This window comes from Panicum hallii, chromosome 5 (assembly GCF_002211085.1).
Source record: "Panicum hallii strain FIL2 chromosome 5, PHallii_v3.1, whole genome shotgun sequence".
NCBI classification, from domain to species: domain Eukaryota; kingdom Viridiplantae; phylum Streptophyta; class Magnoliopsida; order Poales; family Poaceae; genus Panicum; species Panicum hallii.
The window spans coordinates 56,596,494-56,614,215 of NC_038046.1; the positions used below are offsets into that span (position 1 = coordinate 56,596,494).

The 17,722-nt window shown below is 45.6% G+C and overlaps 2 protein-coding genes across 2 annotated transcripts; both read right to left on the minus strand.

Annotated features, from left to right (window-relative positions):
* On the minus strand, nt 1-4,889 carry LOC112895815 (DDT domain-containing protein DDR4-like). Its single transcript, XM_025963811.1, has 11 exons — nt 4,628-4,889; nt 4,410-4,520; nt 3,360-3,446; nt 3,236-3,273; nt 3,080-3,161; nt 2,825-2,931; nt 2,030-2,192; nt 1,866-1,955; nt 1,580-1,691; nt 1,140-1,182; nt 1-807 (listed from the first exon to the last, which is right to left on the minus strand). Exons 1-11 carry the CDS (start codon nt 4,775-4,777, stop codon nt 288-290), a joined length of 1,503 nt encoding a protein of 500 aa, XP_025819596.1. The 5' UTR covers nt 4,778-4,889; the 3' UTR covers nt 1-287.
* A 2,584-nt stretch (nt 4,890-7,473) lies between these two features.
* LOC112895011 (FRIGIDA-like protein 4a) lies at nt 7,474-10,707 on the minus strand. Its single transcript, XM_025962870.1, has 3 exons — nt 9,463-10,707; nt 8,353-8,528; nt 7,474-8,069 (listed from the first exon to the last, which is right to left on the minus strand). The coding sequence occupies exons 1-3, from the start codon at nt 10,619-10,621 to the stop codon at nt 7,650-7,652; spliced, it is 1,755 nt and encodes a 584-aa protein (XP_025818655.1). The 5' UTR covers nt 10,622-10,707; the 3' UTR covers nt 7,474-7,649.
* Between the last annotated feature and the right edge of the window lie 7,015 nt (nt 10,708-17,722).

Here is a 17,722-nt window from a genome sequence, read left to right on the forward strand (position 1 = left end):
TAATCAGAATAAACATTCATAAACTAGATTTTTGGTTGGCGTCAGTGGTGATGCGTCGCAGTCTAGACGCATATGTACACAAATCACCACACAAGTGGGGCAGAGGTGCCCACCATGACTTTGTAAAGATAACTCATCAGCAATGGCGAAAATGCTGGTGCTGTCTGAGTCTGATGCCTCCCCCCCAAGCCAGTACAAGTGGAAGCGGCTGGTGACGCTAAACCTACGGAATTTGACCACTTCCACAAGGCAAAATACAAAATATCGCAATGTACCCTCAGCTAAGATTACTCAGATTCATCCTCTGAATCTGAGTAAGACTGTGCAATATCATCTTCAGAGCCCGATAAAGTAGTGTCTGGTTGCTTAGACACCGGAGTGGGCCTTTGCCTCAGTGTTTTCTTTGTCATTGGTGGAGGGGTGAGCTGACCTGGATGCACATCCTCTTCATCACTCTTCACATTTCTTTGACTCCGACGGAGCCCTTGCCTAGGCTTCTCCTTTAGCAAACGGGCAGCAAGACGAGTCCTCTTGCGCGGTACAAACACATCCTCCTCTTCCAAGTCGCTTCTGTAGGTATCAGAAGCATTACTGTTTCCATCACTATCAGCATAGCCACCATCCAGGTCAGTATAGTCTGCGTCTTCCTCATCACCAGAGCTCAGTTCACTTAGGTACTTGGCATCATCCAGTCCATCTTTGTTCTGCTTAGAATTGATGTCAGATCTTCCGTTGGCTCCTTTGTCTCCCAGATGTGAAGCACGCTTCTCTTTTGTTCCTGCCTCATGCGAATCATGTTTTGCTTTCCTGCATACAGGTAAAATAAGTTTTTTAAAAAAGAATGCTTTTGTAGTTGCCTAATAAAGAACGGAACGATACTACAACTTCAAAGATGATTTAGACATTAACTAATTGAGATTGCAATCCATAGTTCATATGTGACGATATTTCTTTGAAATTTAAAAGGCAGCCTTAATTCCCACTTCCTGGAGTCTTCTATACACAATTTTCGCAAACAAATATCTCATCTATCGTGCTTGTTACCATAAGAAGATAACAGATGCTTGTATTTCCACAGTGGTGCTAATGCTATTGATAAGCATAAGACATTATGGAGTGATGGAACTGCCTGAACTTACGATGCAGCTCTTATCGCCTCCTCAATCGAACGATCATAAGAAGCTGCATAAAAAAGAAATCCATGATAAGAAAAAGATGGTCTTTCAAACATTTTTTAATCCAATCATTATAGACACTGTGAGCAACATGCACCAGATATCACAAATGCTACTATATTGTACAGTTTTGTGTTGTATTAGGAGCTGCCAACATTACCGTTCCACTGGACTTGAACTCAATGGTTAAAGGTAGTAAAAGCACATTAATGGATGTATCTATAGAAAATGTCAGAATGAGATTCTGACAGAAGAAACGAGGGATGAAATTGCAACATGACATTCAGCACACCCATCAAGCTGTGACAGTTGGACACCTCTTGGCCAGATAAAAGTAATCATAATAAGATTTGACTTTTGATGCATTTTATATTGATGAAATGATTAACAAAGAAGATCCTTACAGTAATTGTAGTTGACAGGCCTGCGATTACGCAATGAACGGCTTTGTAAACTGTTAGCAAAAGCTAAAAGTTTGTCCTTCTTCTCCTGACGTTTTAAGTCCCTCTCTTTCTTCTGCAGAGTAAATCAGGTAAATTGGAATCACGAAAAAACTACTGGATGCAAAAGTTAGTACAGCTATTTCAAATATAACATAAGCATTCTTATGTTTTTCACCCCTCTTGAACTAATAGCAAAAGTATAGGTGGAAATAATATGAACTTAAGAACTATCTCAGCTGGTATTTACCTTTTGTAACTTCTCCACAGCTGGAATGATTTCTGCCTTAAGATGCTCTGCAATGGCAGATTCAGATCGGCCCTTTCTAGATAACTTCTCCTGTAAATATCTTATGTCAAATATAGTAGTAAAATACAAGTGCACATGAAAAATATATCAGCAGAAACCCTTACTGATATCTCAAGAAACTCCTCCAGGTTAGTTGCAACTGTTTCCCAGTGAATATTGATGTCTGGTTTTGTCAAACGGCCACTCTTTCCCTTCCAATTCTGCTTAAAACTAACCGCTACATCTTCTGTATATAATCTATGGCCAATAGTTGAGTCACCATCATACCTAACAAGCAAAAGGATTTCATATGACAAGGTCAGGAAAAGAAGGATGACAGGATAAGAATTTTAAAATGAAAAGAGTCTATGTCTAGAACTGTCAGATAAGAGGAAGTTTCACATTAGAAGCACATGTATATACAAAGTGGAAGATTTCTCAATGTATACAACTCAAAACTCAGGTTAGCAGCTAGTTGTCTCACTACCGGCCTCATAAAAAGTCATTTAAATTATCTTTTATTTTACCCAAAAAAGAGCATCTTTCTTTAGCATTGAGCATCTGAATCAGCACAACCACATTAACTAAGCATAGAAAACAGAAACACCAGCATAAATATCAAGCACAAATTGATAACCTTTTTGGTGCATTCTAGTTATGAGAATGTGATTAGATCTAACATAGCCCAATCATGATTGCATTTCAAATTCCACCATGAACTTCCTGTTTAAAATTTCTGACGAGTCATCATACCAATCTATTTCACTCCCAGAAAGATACATCATCGCATCAAACTCTACCAATTTTGATTTTGAAACCTACTGATTCTGAAGCAACCTAAATTGTGAATCGCAGCAGCTCATTGACAGGAGATGATAGATCAAGGATTTGGCAATGAAAATGAACAGAAAATGACTTACCAGTATACAGTCCCATTACTGCCACTCCCTAGTTTATCTTTCCGAAAGTAGGAAATATTTGTTCCTTTCTTCATTTCATCATTGACATACCATACTGCATCATTTTGCTGTATGATAGATAATTTCAGTAAGAAAGTGTAGTAAAATACTCACATACAACTTGTGAAATTTTTATTTATTGAACTAGGAAGACTGACTAAAATGCCCAGCTTGCTGAATTTGACCAAAAGAAAACATTTTTCACAACTAGAGTACCTCAGATCGAACTTCGCAAAGCGCTTTCAGTATTAGCAAACGCTTAATTGGATCTTGCTGCTTATACATCTCAACTTCGTTCCTGCATGCACAAATAGGTTGCAACAATAAAATAATCAAAATATTAGATAAATGCATTGGCACACGTACACATACCCTGGATTACTTTTGAATGGGTTTACTCCTTCAGCAACCTGAAACCAAAATAATATCAATGTATGGACAAACTCTATTGCAATCCCATGACAGAAAAGGGTCAAGCCACGCGAACACAACATACCCACGACCACCAATCTGTGAGCTTCTTGGAGGTCACTATAATCCATCCATCCTCATCCTTGAGATGTTTGTTAACTGGAGGTATTCCCTGGCGTATTTGGTATGAAGGTGAGCAAATACCTCAAAGAAACATGACATGGTGCAAGATAAAACAATATAGAGGGTAATTATGTCAGCAACAAGACAAATTGTGCTAAAAATGCCAAGTGACGTAAATGCAGAGCGAGAATACAACATAGAGCAACTGATGCAAAAATTGGTAACTAACATGCAAACAAGGCAAAATGGCCATCATATACACCGAACAGAAACGCTGAGAATGCGTGCATGTTTGGTTCGCAAAACTCAGAGGGCCTTAGCAAAATTGATCAGTTTTGACAGACAGGCAGACAGGCAGACAAAGAGAGGCTATAGTTAGTGGACGACCTTCACCATGCTAGCCTAATTACTTCCAGAATGATGAACAAGGACCTTGCAGTAACTGAAAAAACAGTTACTAAATGCTTTGTTTTTGCCGATGTTTTAGTTGAAATCATAAGTCATCCCACACTATCCCTAGCTTGATACGAGAAGAATGCTCATAACTACAAGGAGTAATCTTGATATCAAATAAATGAAGGCAATCAGGAATTCACGTTATTACGTAATCAAAAAGAAACCTTTCCTGGAATCCATGATATGAACAATCACAACCATGTGCTCTACCACTAGCCATAAGAGAAAAACAAAACATGATGCTTCTGTCTCTGTGAAGTTTATAGTGATTAATGACAGCAAAAACACATCAAGTCATCAACACAGAACTTGTTACTCTAGGCAATCATCAAACCTCCCAGGTCTCTCCAGACAATGATTATGACGATATGCACCTGATTTAAAAGCAAAAATGCAAACACCTGATTTGAAAGCAAAAATGCAAACACCTGATTTGAAAGCAAAAATGCAGACACGCAAAAGCCACACGCACTGGCGGATACCAAATTACGCACACACGAATCTGAAGCAAATATATGAGAGTCCACGCGCACGGGGGAACAGATAAGTAAACCACCTTCAAAACGGCAACGTGGATGCGAGCGAGGTTGCGGTTGTTCGACGCGAGCGCCGTCTCGATCTCCTCCGCCGAGAGCCCCAGGTCCGCCTTGATCACCGGCTCAAACACCTGGAGCCCACGAACGAGAACCCGAATCCCATGAATCGTGCACGGAAAAGCCGAATCGCCCCACGCGATCCGCGGATCGCGAGAGCGGGAAGAAACCCTAGGCTCACCCTGAGGAAGTGGAGCACGGAAGCGAGCTCCCAGCGGCGGCGGAGGAGGACGATGGGGTCCTCGGAGGCGGCTGAGGCCTCATCGGGAGCCGGTGCCCTCGGGGGCTTCGCCGGTGACGGTGCCCTCGCGCGCTTCGACGGCGAGGCCATCGGGGGCAGAGGGGTGGGCGGGAAGGGGAGAAATTTTTGCGTGTGTGAGGCGGGAGGGAGTTGGGTTAAGGGGGATGCTTGTGAGCCGAAAGGGCGAGACGGCACTGTGGGGTTCGGCGGTGGAAGCGGTTTTATCACTCGCGCTCGAGCGGAGGGATGAGATGTCGTGGGCTTTGGCTGGGCTGGATTTCCTCCTTTCTTCAGGCCCGATGTCGGAATCAAATTGATACTGCACAAAACAAAATTCCCTCAAAAAAAAACTACACACAACAAAAAAAAAAGGGGAAAGAGCAAGGGAAGGAAGGGAGCTGAGATCCATTAGGGTTAGGGTTCAGGTTACCTGTGGTGCTGCCGGACTAGGCGGAACTCCACGAGAGGCTGCCAGTCTGGCTGTGTAGCGGATGGCGAGTGGGATAACACGGTGACCCCCACCACGGTGGTGGGGGTTGTGGTACTAGCAGCGAAGGCATTAAGCTTGTTCGGATTCGTGAGCAAGCGATCAAGGAAGGATGGTGGTGGATTTATTAACAGGATACGGTTGTCAGAGCTAATAGAGGCGGCGATGGAGGCGGGAGAGCTCAAAACCAACTGTGGGAGGGGGGAGATGAGGGGAGAGAGCTGGCTTACGGAGGTTAGCGGAGGGGCGGAGGGGAGGAGTAAGGAAGAGCAAATCGGGGAGAGATGGAAGTATGGTTTTATAAATCTAGACGGGAAGGGGAGGGGGTTGTTCTCATGAGAAAGATCTCTCTACCTAATTTGATTAAATCCAGCTGGGTGAGGAAAATCTTAAGAGAGGGATGGAGTGAGACGACACTTGGGCTTCAACAACGGAAGAGGTTTTTACCACTTGCGCAGGAATAAGGTGTCATCACCTTGCTTGGACGAAGTTACAGGTCCAATCAGTGGATACTATATTGAAGAACCGGGCCAAGTCAGTTGGGCTCAGGATTGGACTGGATTTACCATTTTAGGCAGGAATAGCATGCATCATGATAGATAGATTTCTAATCCACGCGGTATCATGTGATTGGCTATAGCAACAGGCTGTCAGCGACGAGTCAGACACAAGTAGTAGCACGGTACTTTTGAAAAGCAACATGCTTATTTATTTTAGAACAACAAACATTCAGGAGGTCTAAAGACCCCTCCGGAGTACATTCAAGAGTACAGCCATATATGGGCAGGAAGCCCCATGAGCAGCAGTATTGCACAAAACCAAGTAGTTGATAAAGAAGCTTTAGCTTGTCTAGCTAAACAATGAGCTTCTGCATTCTGTCTTCTAGAAACCTTCATCACCTGGAATGGATGATTCCTTTGAAGCAGTTTGGTTCAGAGATCTTGGCACGGTATCTTAGGTTCACGTTGGGAGTCCGGGAGAGGATCCTCTTCCGAAGTAGGTGGGTAAGTCAGGATGAATAGGTGTTGCCAGTCGGTCAATGGTAGATAGTCGGCTCCTAGCTAGAGCCTAGAGAGGATGCAACGGTGGCGGTGAAAGAGTGCGGCAGCACCAAGGGTAAAAGGGATGTAAAGATGAGACGAGTAGCTGCAGGCCTGTAGCACAAAAGCAACAAAGGCCGCTCAAAGGGCAAACGGGGGAAAATGAGATGATGCAGCTGTGGTACCAACGGCACGTGGAGCGACACATGAGTGGTGACATCGCTTTTTTTCTGAGCAAATCACAAGAGCTTCGTTAATCATGGCAGGCATTACAATCCTTTACAACTACTTAGAAGTGGACCCGGCCCTCTCGTGCCTCGTGCCGTATCAAATCCAAAACTTCTAGTCACGTGAGGTATATCTGCCGTGCCGCAACGGCACGATAATTTTTTTACTGGACCTAAGTACGTCCCACGGCACGGTGACACATCTTTATGTTGTGCCAGTCTAAACACAACCCTTAGTATATTTGCAGCTATCATTCCGTGGATATTTGTATGTTTAATAACTCGACGCTACGTGAAGAGATCTCTATACATGGAAAATAAAAAATCTTCGTTTTTGAATGATTCTAATGAAGATTTCTATGCATAGAAAATAGAAAATCACCTTTTTAATAACTTTACTGAAGTATGCATAGAAAATAAAAAGTTATCTTTTTTAATGCACTTTACTAAAGATTAATTGTTATTAATTAAAACGTAGCGTAAATTGATTGATATTAGAACAACTGGCTGTGTACAAGTCGACGGGCCATTCTCATAGCGTGCTAGCCCAAGCACGATCACGGCTTAAAATGCGAGCCATGCTATTCGGCCCATCGTGTTAAGATTCTAGGCACGACACACGAGCCATGCTATTCGGCCCATCGTGTTAAGATTCTAGGCACGACACAGCCTCTGTATTTGTATCATGCCGACGCAGTTCAAAAATAGCACGGTCTAAGTCTCACCTCTGCTTCTCATGCCTGCCTGGCTTTTTTTGGAAAATTCATGCCTGCCTTGCAAGGTTGGCTCTAGCCGCACCTTTAATTCTCAATGAAAAAAGAAGGAACAATTTTCAGTTAAAAAAGAAGAAGGAACAATTGAATCCGGTTGAGCCAAACTTTTTTTGGGACTTGGTTATCTCTGTCCAGGCCAGCCCCAAATGCAACCACGGACTCACGGGGCTCCTCAGGTCAAGCTCGGCCTGGCCCGATCAGATCTGCTGATTCCATGATAGAAAAATCTCGCGGCACTGCAGCTTCACCACCACACAAATAATGGACAGCACATAACTCAAGTTTATCAAAGAAAACACGGACCACAGAATGTTTAGTTACTACACATCAATATCTTGCATCCATCGGAAATCAAGAACAAGTATGCAGGCATACACGATCCATCAGCCAGAAATAACGAACAATCAGTAACAACTAACAACAACAGCCCTAGCCCTAACGACGGAAGGGTTGCTGCGCGCCACCAGCTGCGTACGCCCCAGGTCCGCCGAATGGCACACCACCTCGTCGCCCAGGAACATAGTATGGTGGCACGCCTGCTGGGTTTATGTATCCAGCGCGAGCTGAGTAGTTGAAGGAACGTGAGACTGGGTTCTGGAAGGACGGGCCAGAGCTTGAGCTTGAGCCCCTTGCAGCCTTGGCAGCAGGGAAGGGGAAAGGTCCAGCCGCACCCCGTGATCGCTTGTTCTGGAATCTGTTTGGACCACCTGGTTTCTTCCTCTCTGCCTTCTCTTTCTCAAGTTTCGCTAGCTTCTTCTTTATGACCTCGGTGCTAAACACTGACTGCAGTTGGCAGGATTCAACACATCTGATGACGGACCTGTATGCATTGCCATCCAGGTTGTTTGCCTCTTCCTGGAAAAAAAAAGTTGAGTCCACCTTGAGTGTGAGCAATTAATAAAAATTACAAAGAACACAGAAGGGATCACATGGGTTTAACATTAAAGTTTCATTTAAACAGGACTACAAGTAACTTCACAATGAATATTTTTACTTCTCTCATAAATAGACTAAAAACAATAGTATAAGACTCCTGACAGGTACTCAAGCAGAAATGCCTCAGTGCCTCATACTGAATGGTTTATTAATCAATCAAAAACTTGAGTGATTGGAACAAGAGCAGTAGAGAAATTCTTACAAGTGCAGAACTGGAATGTCTTCCACTTTTCAACACAGCCTGAGCCTTGTCATTGGAGTCCCGCAGATAAGCTTTGAGGAGAGGCACAGGTGGAAATTTCTCGAGTAAATCAGACTCATGAGCTACATATACAGCCTCTACAACATTCCCTGACTTTATGAGTTCCTCAACAATATCTGAAAAGAAGCACCAAATTAACTTTTGTCAACTCTTATTTGTCATTTAAACCAGCTCATTTTTAGAGTACAATAAGATGAGTAAAATACTAAAGGAAAGTGTCAGATATTACAAAATCCGAAATAGATTTTAAGAAAAGGTTGGTTCAATTTTCCCCTAAAATAAGAAAACCTCCCTTCAATTTAAAGTATGCACTACTAAGTCTGGTTAACAGATTGGATGAACATATTCTTCAGTAAACAAGACCTAAGACTGGAACAGATTATACTTCAACTTGAAACTATGTAAGCTTTAGTCCATCAAAATGCACTCTTCTGGGAAAAAAATTATTGAAAGCATAAAGCCATAAACACAGTTGAACAGCTTCAATCTAAACTGAGCAATAGCAAATTCCAACCATGTTCTGTAAATGAAGGCCGCTTTGAAATTCACCCTTGAAATCATGATGGCTTTCAGTTCAACTGAAATCTCATGATGATTTCAGTAGTTTACATTTTTCTAAAGCTCTAAATACTAAGAATACCAGTGCTGTTTCAGCACCAATGACAACATTATCACAAAGTAAACTTAGGCATGCTTCACATGGTTATTTAGATCCAGAAATCAAAACACCAAGGCCATCATACAGAGAAGTTGAAAAAATATGCCAGCTAGGCTGACAAGAATCATCTAAAATGTGGTGTTCAGACGGGCATCCTAAACCTGACACATTATGGTTACGTGTCTTTCTCATTCTAGAACAAAGATTATCAATTTGTAAAGTTAACCTAAGAAATAGCTATAATAGTGCTACGCAAATTTCTTCTAACTCTAGCATAATTTTTCAACATGCACACAATCAGTAAATCACAATTCAAAGAACAGCGATCAGGTCCTGAATCAGATAAATAGAACTTATAATCTAATTAACAAACAAGGTTAATTGATCATCACCTCCAAGGCTCTCCTCGAATCCAAGCATGCATGCAATCCTGGCAAGCTCCCTCTTCCGCCCATTAGCAACAAACAGCCTCCTCAAGAACTCCCCATCGAACTTATCTTTCAATCCGAATGCTGCTACCATCTGCAGGAATATCTGTGCCTCAGGTTGCTCTGATGCTCCTTTATGAACATCTCCCTTCTTCCCCTCCTTTGTCTCCTCTCCTGCACCCTTCTCTTCCTCAGGTCCTGTTTTCTCTGCTCCCTCTCCCTCCTCAGACACCTTTCCCTCTGCCTCTTCTCCCTTCGCCTCCTTTGCTTCCTTCTCTAGTTCCTCAGGCTCCTCTGCTTCCTCTGGGTCCCCCTCCTCCCCTGACCCAAGAACCAGATCCTCCGGGTCCTCCTCTTCTTTTACATCTCCACGCTCTTCTTTCTTTTCCATTGCTCCTGAATTCTCTACCCCGTCTACTTCCGCCATCTCCACCTCCTGGTTCTCGGATGCCAATTTGTCCATATTGATCCCAAAACGCTCTTGCCACTCCTTGGTGACCACAACCGCCCTCTCAATCAACGTGTCTCCTATCTCCGGCGGCTTCCGGCTATCAGAATCGAATAAAGAGCGCAGCAGCATGCCGAGCACCCATAATTGTTCCTCGCCGGCGCCCTCGCCAGCGGATAAGAAATCGCTTACCACGTCGAGGACGAGGCGGGGCGGGTCGACCGCGGAGGCAACGGCGGGGCCGGCCTCCCTCCGGAGCGCGGTGAGCTCCCGGCGGCGCGCAGCCATGAAGCGCCAGAACGCGGCTGCGTCCATGCGGCGGCATATCCACCGGAGGGCGCCCCGGATGTCGGCGGGAGGCGGCGCGGCGGACTCGGCCTCGGCCTCAGCCACGGCGGCGGAGAGCGCGGCGGAGGCCTCGGCGAGCCGCGCGGGGACTTCGGCCTCGCGGGCCTCGAGCGCCGTGAGGGACTCGGAGGTGGAGGCGTCGACGGCGGCTAGGGCTTCCTCCAGGGCGGCGGAGCGGGAAGCGAGGTCCTCCTCGAGCGAGGCGAAGTGCGCAAGGGCGCGGGACCAGGCGCCGTGGCAGTCAGCGAGGACCTGCTGCTGGGAGTCGAGGTGGGACAGGAGGCGCCGGACCTCGCCGGCGGCGGCGGAGCCCTCGGTGGTCGCCATGGCGGCGAGGGCTGTGGGTAGGCTGGCTTCAGATTGGAAGAGGCCGTTTAGATGGACTCGGACACTCGGTCTCGTTCCGTGGAGATGAAAGTGGGCTTTGTTTTGGATTTGCCTTCGGATCGAAATGGGCCTAATCATCTTGATATTGTTGCGCGTATCGCGGTGGTAAAGGATTGGCCGTCGTGGATATTTAAAAGGCCCGTGAAGATGGGGGTGTTCCGGGTACGGTATTGGGCTGGAATGGGCTCTTTCTGGAATAACATTGGGCTCAGTATACTGCAGATTTTATTTTTAAAGATCCTGAACCTTGCGGTTCGGCGTACAAGAAAAAAAGAATTGACTCAGTTTATAGGTAAAACGGGTCTGAAAATCATACAACACCTGCAAGATGATAGAACGATATAGGCTACCTGGATTGGGGCATCAGCACGCTCCACACAATACTATCGAACTACTCAACTCAACTTAACGTCACCTGGTTGGATTGGAGCATCAACACGTGCCGAACTTAACTCATCTCCAACAAATATGGCCGATCAGATTGGGACATCGACGGGCACCGCACACTGGTCGGCTTGATTGGGGCATCAACCCGACCATACCACTCAAACATAAAAACAACAACCAGCGACCACCACCTACACATTGATAACCCATCCATGACCGCTCCAGCAAGTAGACACTAGAACTACCGCAGAGGGATCCTCCAAAGCGATGCCTCCAACGAGGGAAACGTCATCCTCAGACGTTACAATCGTTGCTCCGACCGGAGCACAGTTTTCACCTAAAGGACCTCCCGTCGGAAGGAGGGGACAGCGGTTATCAAATCAACTCCTCCAAGGAGGAGTGTGGCACCCAAAGGTGTCACCGCCGCAAGATTTTCACCCGATGCCATGCAAATCCCGCCTGACAATGTATCAGCTACTAACAGAAGGTGGCCCAACATTGCCCACCATGCCTCCACAGCGTCGTTGACGCGTACCCCGCTAAGCCACAGCCAGCAATGCCACCATGGCTCTGCTGGCACACATCTGAGAAGACCACCAGCGGCCACGCCACCACGGCGCAACAGCTCTTTAAGCCTCCGCGTTGCCACACCAGCCATCCGCCACTTGAAACAAGCACATGGCCACCACCTCGCATTGCCAAACTCGCCGCCACCGCTGGGAGCCCCACTCGCACCTGTGTAGGACCCCCACAGGCCACCTCCGTACCAGCACGCGGCCGCCGCATAGGACCGCCACGACCCGCACCTCTGCAGCGCCTCCCGCCAGCACAACCTTCTCCACGCCCCTAGGACTGCCACGCGCCCAGGCCTCCTACCTTGCGACCGCCTCCTGCCCAGCCGGCCTCCTCACGCTCCCACCGGCCACGCTGTCCTGCGGACGCCGTTGCCGTCCACACCTCTGCCGGCGGCCTCCTCATCGCGTTAAATCCAGACCGCGGCCACCAGATCTGGCCGCGGAGGCCCCGGATCTAGCCTCGCTGGCACTGCCACCACCCGCCTGGCGGCCCTCCTGCACCTACAGCGGCCACGCCCGCCAGGCGAAGGGGAGGAGAAGGGCTGCCCCACCGCCGCCGTCCTCACGGCCCGCGCAGGCTTCCGGCGGCCGGCTCCGGCGGTAGCGGCGGCGGGGGCGTCCGTCTGAGTCACCCTATGCGGGGTCGACACGGGGCGAATACACACACTTTCTTTTCCGAAAAACACTACGGTAAGGGGGGTAGGCGTGCAAACTGCAAAGCGGCCTAAACTTCTGTGTCATCCGTAGATTACAAAAGCAACAATACATCGGAATGCAAGAGGGTCACAACAGAGAGTCACGCTAGCAAAATAACACAGCTCCCAAACAAGTCAAAAGGCAAGGCCAACACCAAAAACTACAAACGACTACACCAGTCAAAAAATAATGCTCGTCGACGATAGGCGCCGCTATCGAACAACATACTTCCAGTTTTATAGAGTTATAGTGCTCCATAATACGCCTCGAAAACACACACTAAGACTAGTGCTGATAAATCCTCAAATCATCAAAAAGAAGTTCTCAAGATGACAAAGAGGTTCCCAAACTTCAAATATGTCATATCTTTATAAGTGTTAAGACTTCTAAATTCCCCAACCCTTTTATCGACAGTAGCCCGCACATTTTCTTTTCCAGATTTGTACTTTTTTATAAGTTTGGCGCTCCCATGCCTCGACAAAATGGAGCAACCACCATGAACATAGGCCAAAGATACTGTCTGCTGACGCGTGAGCACAACAGAATGCACTGGCTGCTAGTACTGAACACCGAGTCAGCAGACGCCCACTGCAAGCACAGGACCGAGCTAGCTGCCATCATGAATTCGCAACGTCATTTCGAGCCTGTTCCCAAGTCTCCTCCACCAGATCATGAGCTGTACCTGTGATTGAAGTCTCCAACGGAATCCTCCGCAAAAGAAATATTCAGCGGAAAATCCAGCTATTTTTCTTGACGTTTTCTTCTTGAAGAATAAAAAGGAACAAAGACCAACCTGGTTGCTTATCCAACGCCTTGTCGACTTTGGTGCCGATTCTGCCTGTCAGCTTGGACCAACTGCTGAATTCGCCAACTGTTCAGTTCCAAAACATGAGCTGCAACTTTATGTTAATTCAGAGGATCTTGGTTGTTGCTCAACCCAAGGATAAAAATCTCGTTTTCTGAACCTGAACCCACCCGATCACTTCAAAGTTTCTGAACGCAGGCATGAATCACTGACCAGTCAAAAGCAGGAGCCTTGTGATCAAGCAAAAGGTGGTGATCAGGTGGGCAGGGGGTGGCCGAATCATTGGCGGACGGCGGTTAACGTGTTGCCCACAAGCCGGCCAGAGAGTTTAAGGCATCCAAAGGGGCAGCAGATTCATCAGAACAAGGCTTTCACATGATCACACATGAGAGATCACACAAGCTAAGCTGCGTATATGCGCACCACTCTTGCAGTTGCAGGCATCTGCAAGCAGCAACAGCAGAAGCATTTCCTTATTCATGCAAGTTGCATTTTCTTCACTGCTTGACGACACTTCGTCAGGATTAGCACAGGCCAAGATTCTGATCTCTATTTATTAGAGCAACCGATCAATCGACGGCTTCTGCATTGCGCGTAGGTTTCCCAGTCCTGGGAATTTGCATGGGTCGTGAAGCGAAAATCCCAAGGATCTTTCACCATTTCTCGACAGATTCCAAAAGGAAATGAGATACTATTTTGCTAACGTGTGAACATAACAGCGTACACTGGCTTCTACGGCACACTGAGTCAGCCGAGTCAGCGGAGATACCCACTGCAATCACAGGAGCTAGCTAGTTGCCTAGCCGGTAGGCGGTAGCTGCCATCACAATTCATGGCGTGATTTCGAGTCTGTTCCCAAGTCTCCTCCATGTCATCACTCATCAGCTGTGCCTCCGTGCTCTCCAGCGAAAAAACCTAGCTGGTTGCATTGCCTGTCCGTTTCAGAAGCTGAAGTTCGGATGTCATGCCATGACCTTGATGAACCCAGTTCACTCCTAGGTCAATTGCTGGCATCGTCGTAATCTGAAAAAAATAATAATGACGCTGTCTAAATCCTCCAACCATCAGACAAGAAGATCCCCAGCTCCAACTTCAAAATTTTCAGATCTTTACTAGTATTTCAAAACTCCTAGGTCCCATTTTTCACGTATTTAAAAATAGCCGGCACATTTTCACGCCTCGACAAAATGGAAGCAACCACCATCAACACTGTTGTACTAGCAGGCAGAAATACCCCTATTCGCTGACGTGTGTGCATAACTGAATACACTGGCCGCTAGCACTGTACACTGAGTCGGCGGATACCCACTGCAAGCACAGGATAGCTGCCAGCCATCATAATTCGTAACGTCATTTCGTGTCTGTTCCCAGATCTCTTCCACGAGCTGTAGTACCTCTGACTGAAGCCTTTAACGGAAAAAAAAAGTTCATTTTACTCTTGAACAATTCAATTTGTTCGCTTAATCCTTTGAGCAAAATTTAGACTCAATTTACTCTCCCAACAATTTCAATTAGTCCAATCTACCTTCTAATAATATTTCTCTTTTTTTTTCTCCGTGTATGAATTGACTTTTAAGTTCAAATTTTATGAGTGGATAGATAACGTGATGTCATATGTTAAAAATATATTAAAATTTTTTATGGTTATTTTCATAATTTGAAAATATTTAACACGAAATTAATCACAAAAATAAAGTTCTGCATGAAAAATATTCATAAAAAAATCATAACGTATTTTTCTAGCATAGGGCATCATATTATAAGTTATATTGCAAAATTTAAATTTCAAATTCCACTTGTAAGTGGAGAAATAAAAAAAGAAATCTCATTATGGGGATAGATTGGACCAATTGAAATAGTTTGGGGTAGTAGTTTGAGCTTAAATTTTGTTGTTTAGGGGGTTAAGTGGACAACGTGAATCGTTGAGGGGAGTAAAATGGACTTTTTAAAAAAATTTGCTGTTTTTCTTTACTTTTTCTGAAGAATAAATCTATCTGGTTGCTAATCCAACTCATTGGCGGTTTCAGGAGTTTCAGATGCGACGATAAACCCAGCTCACTCCTTGCGACCGATTCTGCTTTTCAGATTGGACTCAATGAATGAGCCAGGACGAACTTCCTAATTCGTTTATTGTTCATTTCAGAAACATCAGTTGGATGGCCTTCATAACTCTTTCGTCTTCAAAAGAGATGACAAAGGAGACTTTCGTTGAGGTTGCTAGCACTATCAGAAGAGATGAAACTGTTACGGATAGAACTCATCCAATCCGAGAGTGATGCGCATGAACACAAATCTGCAATACGACTGGGGCCTCATCCAGCATTTTCGAAGTTTTTGAAACTGCACTTTTTTCGATTTTCAAAAACTGTTTCTGAACACGGGCGAGCATGATCGCGTAGAGCTGAAGTGAGCACTAACCCCATCAGTGGTCAGTCCATCACTTACCGGTCAAGAACAGGGCACTTTGTTTGATCAAAGGAAAGGTGCTGATAAGGCCGAGAGGATTAGAATACGATGGGATGGATCGGGTGGGCAGGCGGCGGCCGAATCATTGGCGGTTAACGTGTTGCCCACAAGCCGGCCAGCGAGTTTAAGGTATCCAAAGTGGGCAGCGGACTCATCAGTACAAGCAGGCTTTCACATGATCACATGAGAGGAGATCGCACAAGCCGTATGTGCGCCACTCTTGCAGGCATCTGGAAGCAGCAACACCAGATGCATTTCCTTGTTCATGCAAGTTGCATTTTCTTCAGTGCTTTGACGACACTTCGTCAGGGATCAGGATTAGCCAGGCCAAGATTCTGACCGATCTCTATTAATTAGAGCTGATGAATAACTGCTAAACTGATCGACCGGTAATCTTTTTATAAGAACAAGTGAACGATCGACGGCTTCTGCATCGCGCATAAGCTTCTCCCGGTCCCAGAAAAAGTTTGCATGGATCTTGAAGCGACAACACAAGGATCTTTCACCATTTCTCGACAGATAACCAAAGTTCAGCAGAACACCTGAAGTTTTGACGGTCTTAAAATATGGTTCCATTTCCTGGATCAGTCTAGCAGAGGTAGCATTGTGGCCCTAGCTAGTTGGTGAAAAGCAAAAGGGGGAAGAAAGTTGGAAATGGTATGGATCTTTCGTAGGCAATCATGGATGGCGCCGCGCTGATTGCTGATGCACGCGAGCGATCAACATTCAGCAGAGGCACCCCCTGGCCCCATGTGGCACCTGCCTGACCACCTACTAAACTAACCCCAGATCGTCGTCTTCCCCAATCGATTTCCTTGTAATGACGCAGGGATGCATGGGCACACGCGTGGTCACATGCACACCAGTGTGGCACAGGTACTTGCAATGCAACTCCATCATGGCAAAGCTTGTGGCCAGTAGCCGCTGACATGGCTGATGGCTCTGCATGCACTTTGTTATGAGCTTCCTAGCAATTTCTGTTTTGGCTTAATTGTTGTCATCATCTCTCATCTAAAGACAAAATAAGGAGGTACACATAATAGATGTTAACTAATTCATTTCAAAAAGTTAGTTTCAACAATTTAGCAAAAAAAATTCCCGTTACGAGTTGGATACTGTAGCTGGACTTGGGTATCTACAAGATCCTTCGTATATGTTGGGATCGACAATGCAGAACTATACAGTGAATCACTATGCAGATACATGCATGGTTCCTGCCGGTTCACTGTATAGAGTTCATCATGCTGTCCAAGGCAGAAACAAAATTTGAGGTTAGAACAGAAGGACAGAGGAGGGATCCAATGAACTGAACTGGATCAGGATTAATGCAAAGAGTTAACTGAAGAATGCATCAACTCAAAGCTGCAAGTGTTGGAATTTGCGATGAAATCACTCCTGGTTGACATGCACAGTAACGGGCAATGCAAGGTAGTGCCGGTTTTGTGGGGGATAAAATATGTTGTCCAGCAGTTAGCTTGCTCAATGCATGAACGCACCACTTGCAGTTAAACAAAAGACAGTGTACAGAACAGGCACCAAGATGAAGTGCCTACGAAAGGAACAATGAAAGATTCCTTTCTATTGCGTCTGTCTTTTTAAGATGATGGGCACACCAAGATTGCTTCTTCTAGAATATAGGCTGTGACCTCTCGCTTTCAAAGAGAGAGGGACAATTGGTTAAGCAACAACAATGGCGTGATGCTAGGCTCACATCACGTCTCATGAATTTTTCTCAACAAGATTACATTTGGTGAAACTCTGAATTTTTTTCCACTCTACGCTGCGAAAAAGGGAAGCTACAGATTACTCTGATTTGAAGGTGACGGCGTGTGGATTTTTCCTGAAAACGGTCAAATTCTAGCAGCATCCTTTTTATGAGATTCTTAGTATGGTCAAATTTGCAAGCGTTTGGTGGATTGAAAAAGGGGCAAACGGGGGGCAGTGCAGACTCCGATCAACTTCACATGCAGCGACAAAATCGCCAAATGTCCAAGAAATATGTTTGACCAAGCAAGTCTAGAATACTACGCAAGCAGATTAGACAAGTATATAGTATGTAGGTACTTTGAATTTGTGATCTTTTGGATCTTATCACAAAAGATCTCTGAAACT

Coding starts and splice junctions, on each gene's coding strand:
- LOC112895815 (XM_025963811.1), bottom strand. CDS start 4,777: ATGGCCTCGCCGTCGAAGCGCGCGAGGGCACCGTCACCGGCGAAGCCC. Junction 3,162..3,235: donor CCATTCAAAAGTAATCCAGG/GTATGTGTACGT, acceptor TTGTGCATGCAG/GAACGAAGTTGAGATGTATA. Junction 2,193..2,824: donor AGTAATGGGACTGTATACTG/GTAAGTCATTTT, acceptor TTTGCTTGTTAG/GTATGATGGTGACTCAACTA.
- LOC112895011 (XM_025962870.1), bottom strand. CDS start 10,621: ATGGCGACCACCGAGGGCTCCGCCGCCGCCGGCGAGGTCCGGCGCCTC. Junction 8,529..9,462: donor ATTCGAGGAGAGCCTTGGAG/GTGATGATCAAT, acceptor GCTTCTTTTCAG/ATATTGTTGAGGAACTCATA. Junction 8,070..8,352: donor GACATTCCAGTTCTGCACTT/GTAAGAATTTCT, acceptor TTTTTTTTCCAG/GAAGAGGCAAACAACCTGGA.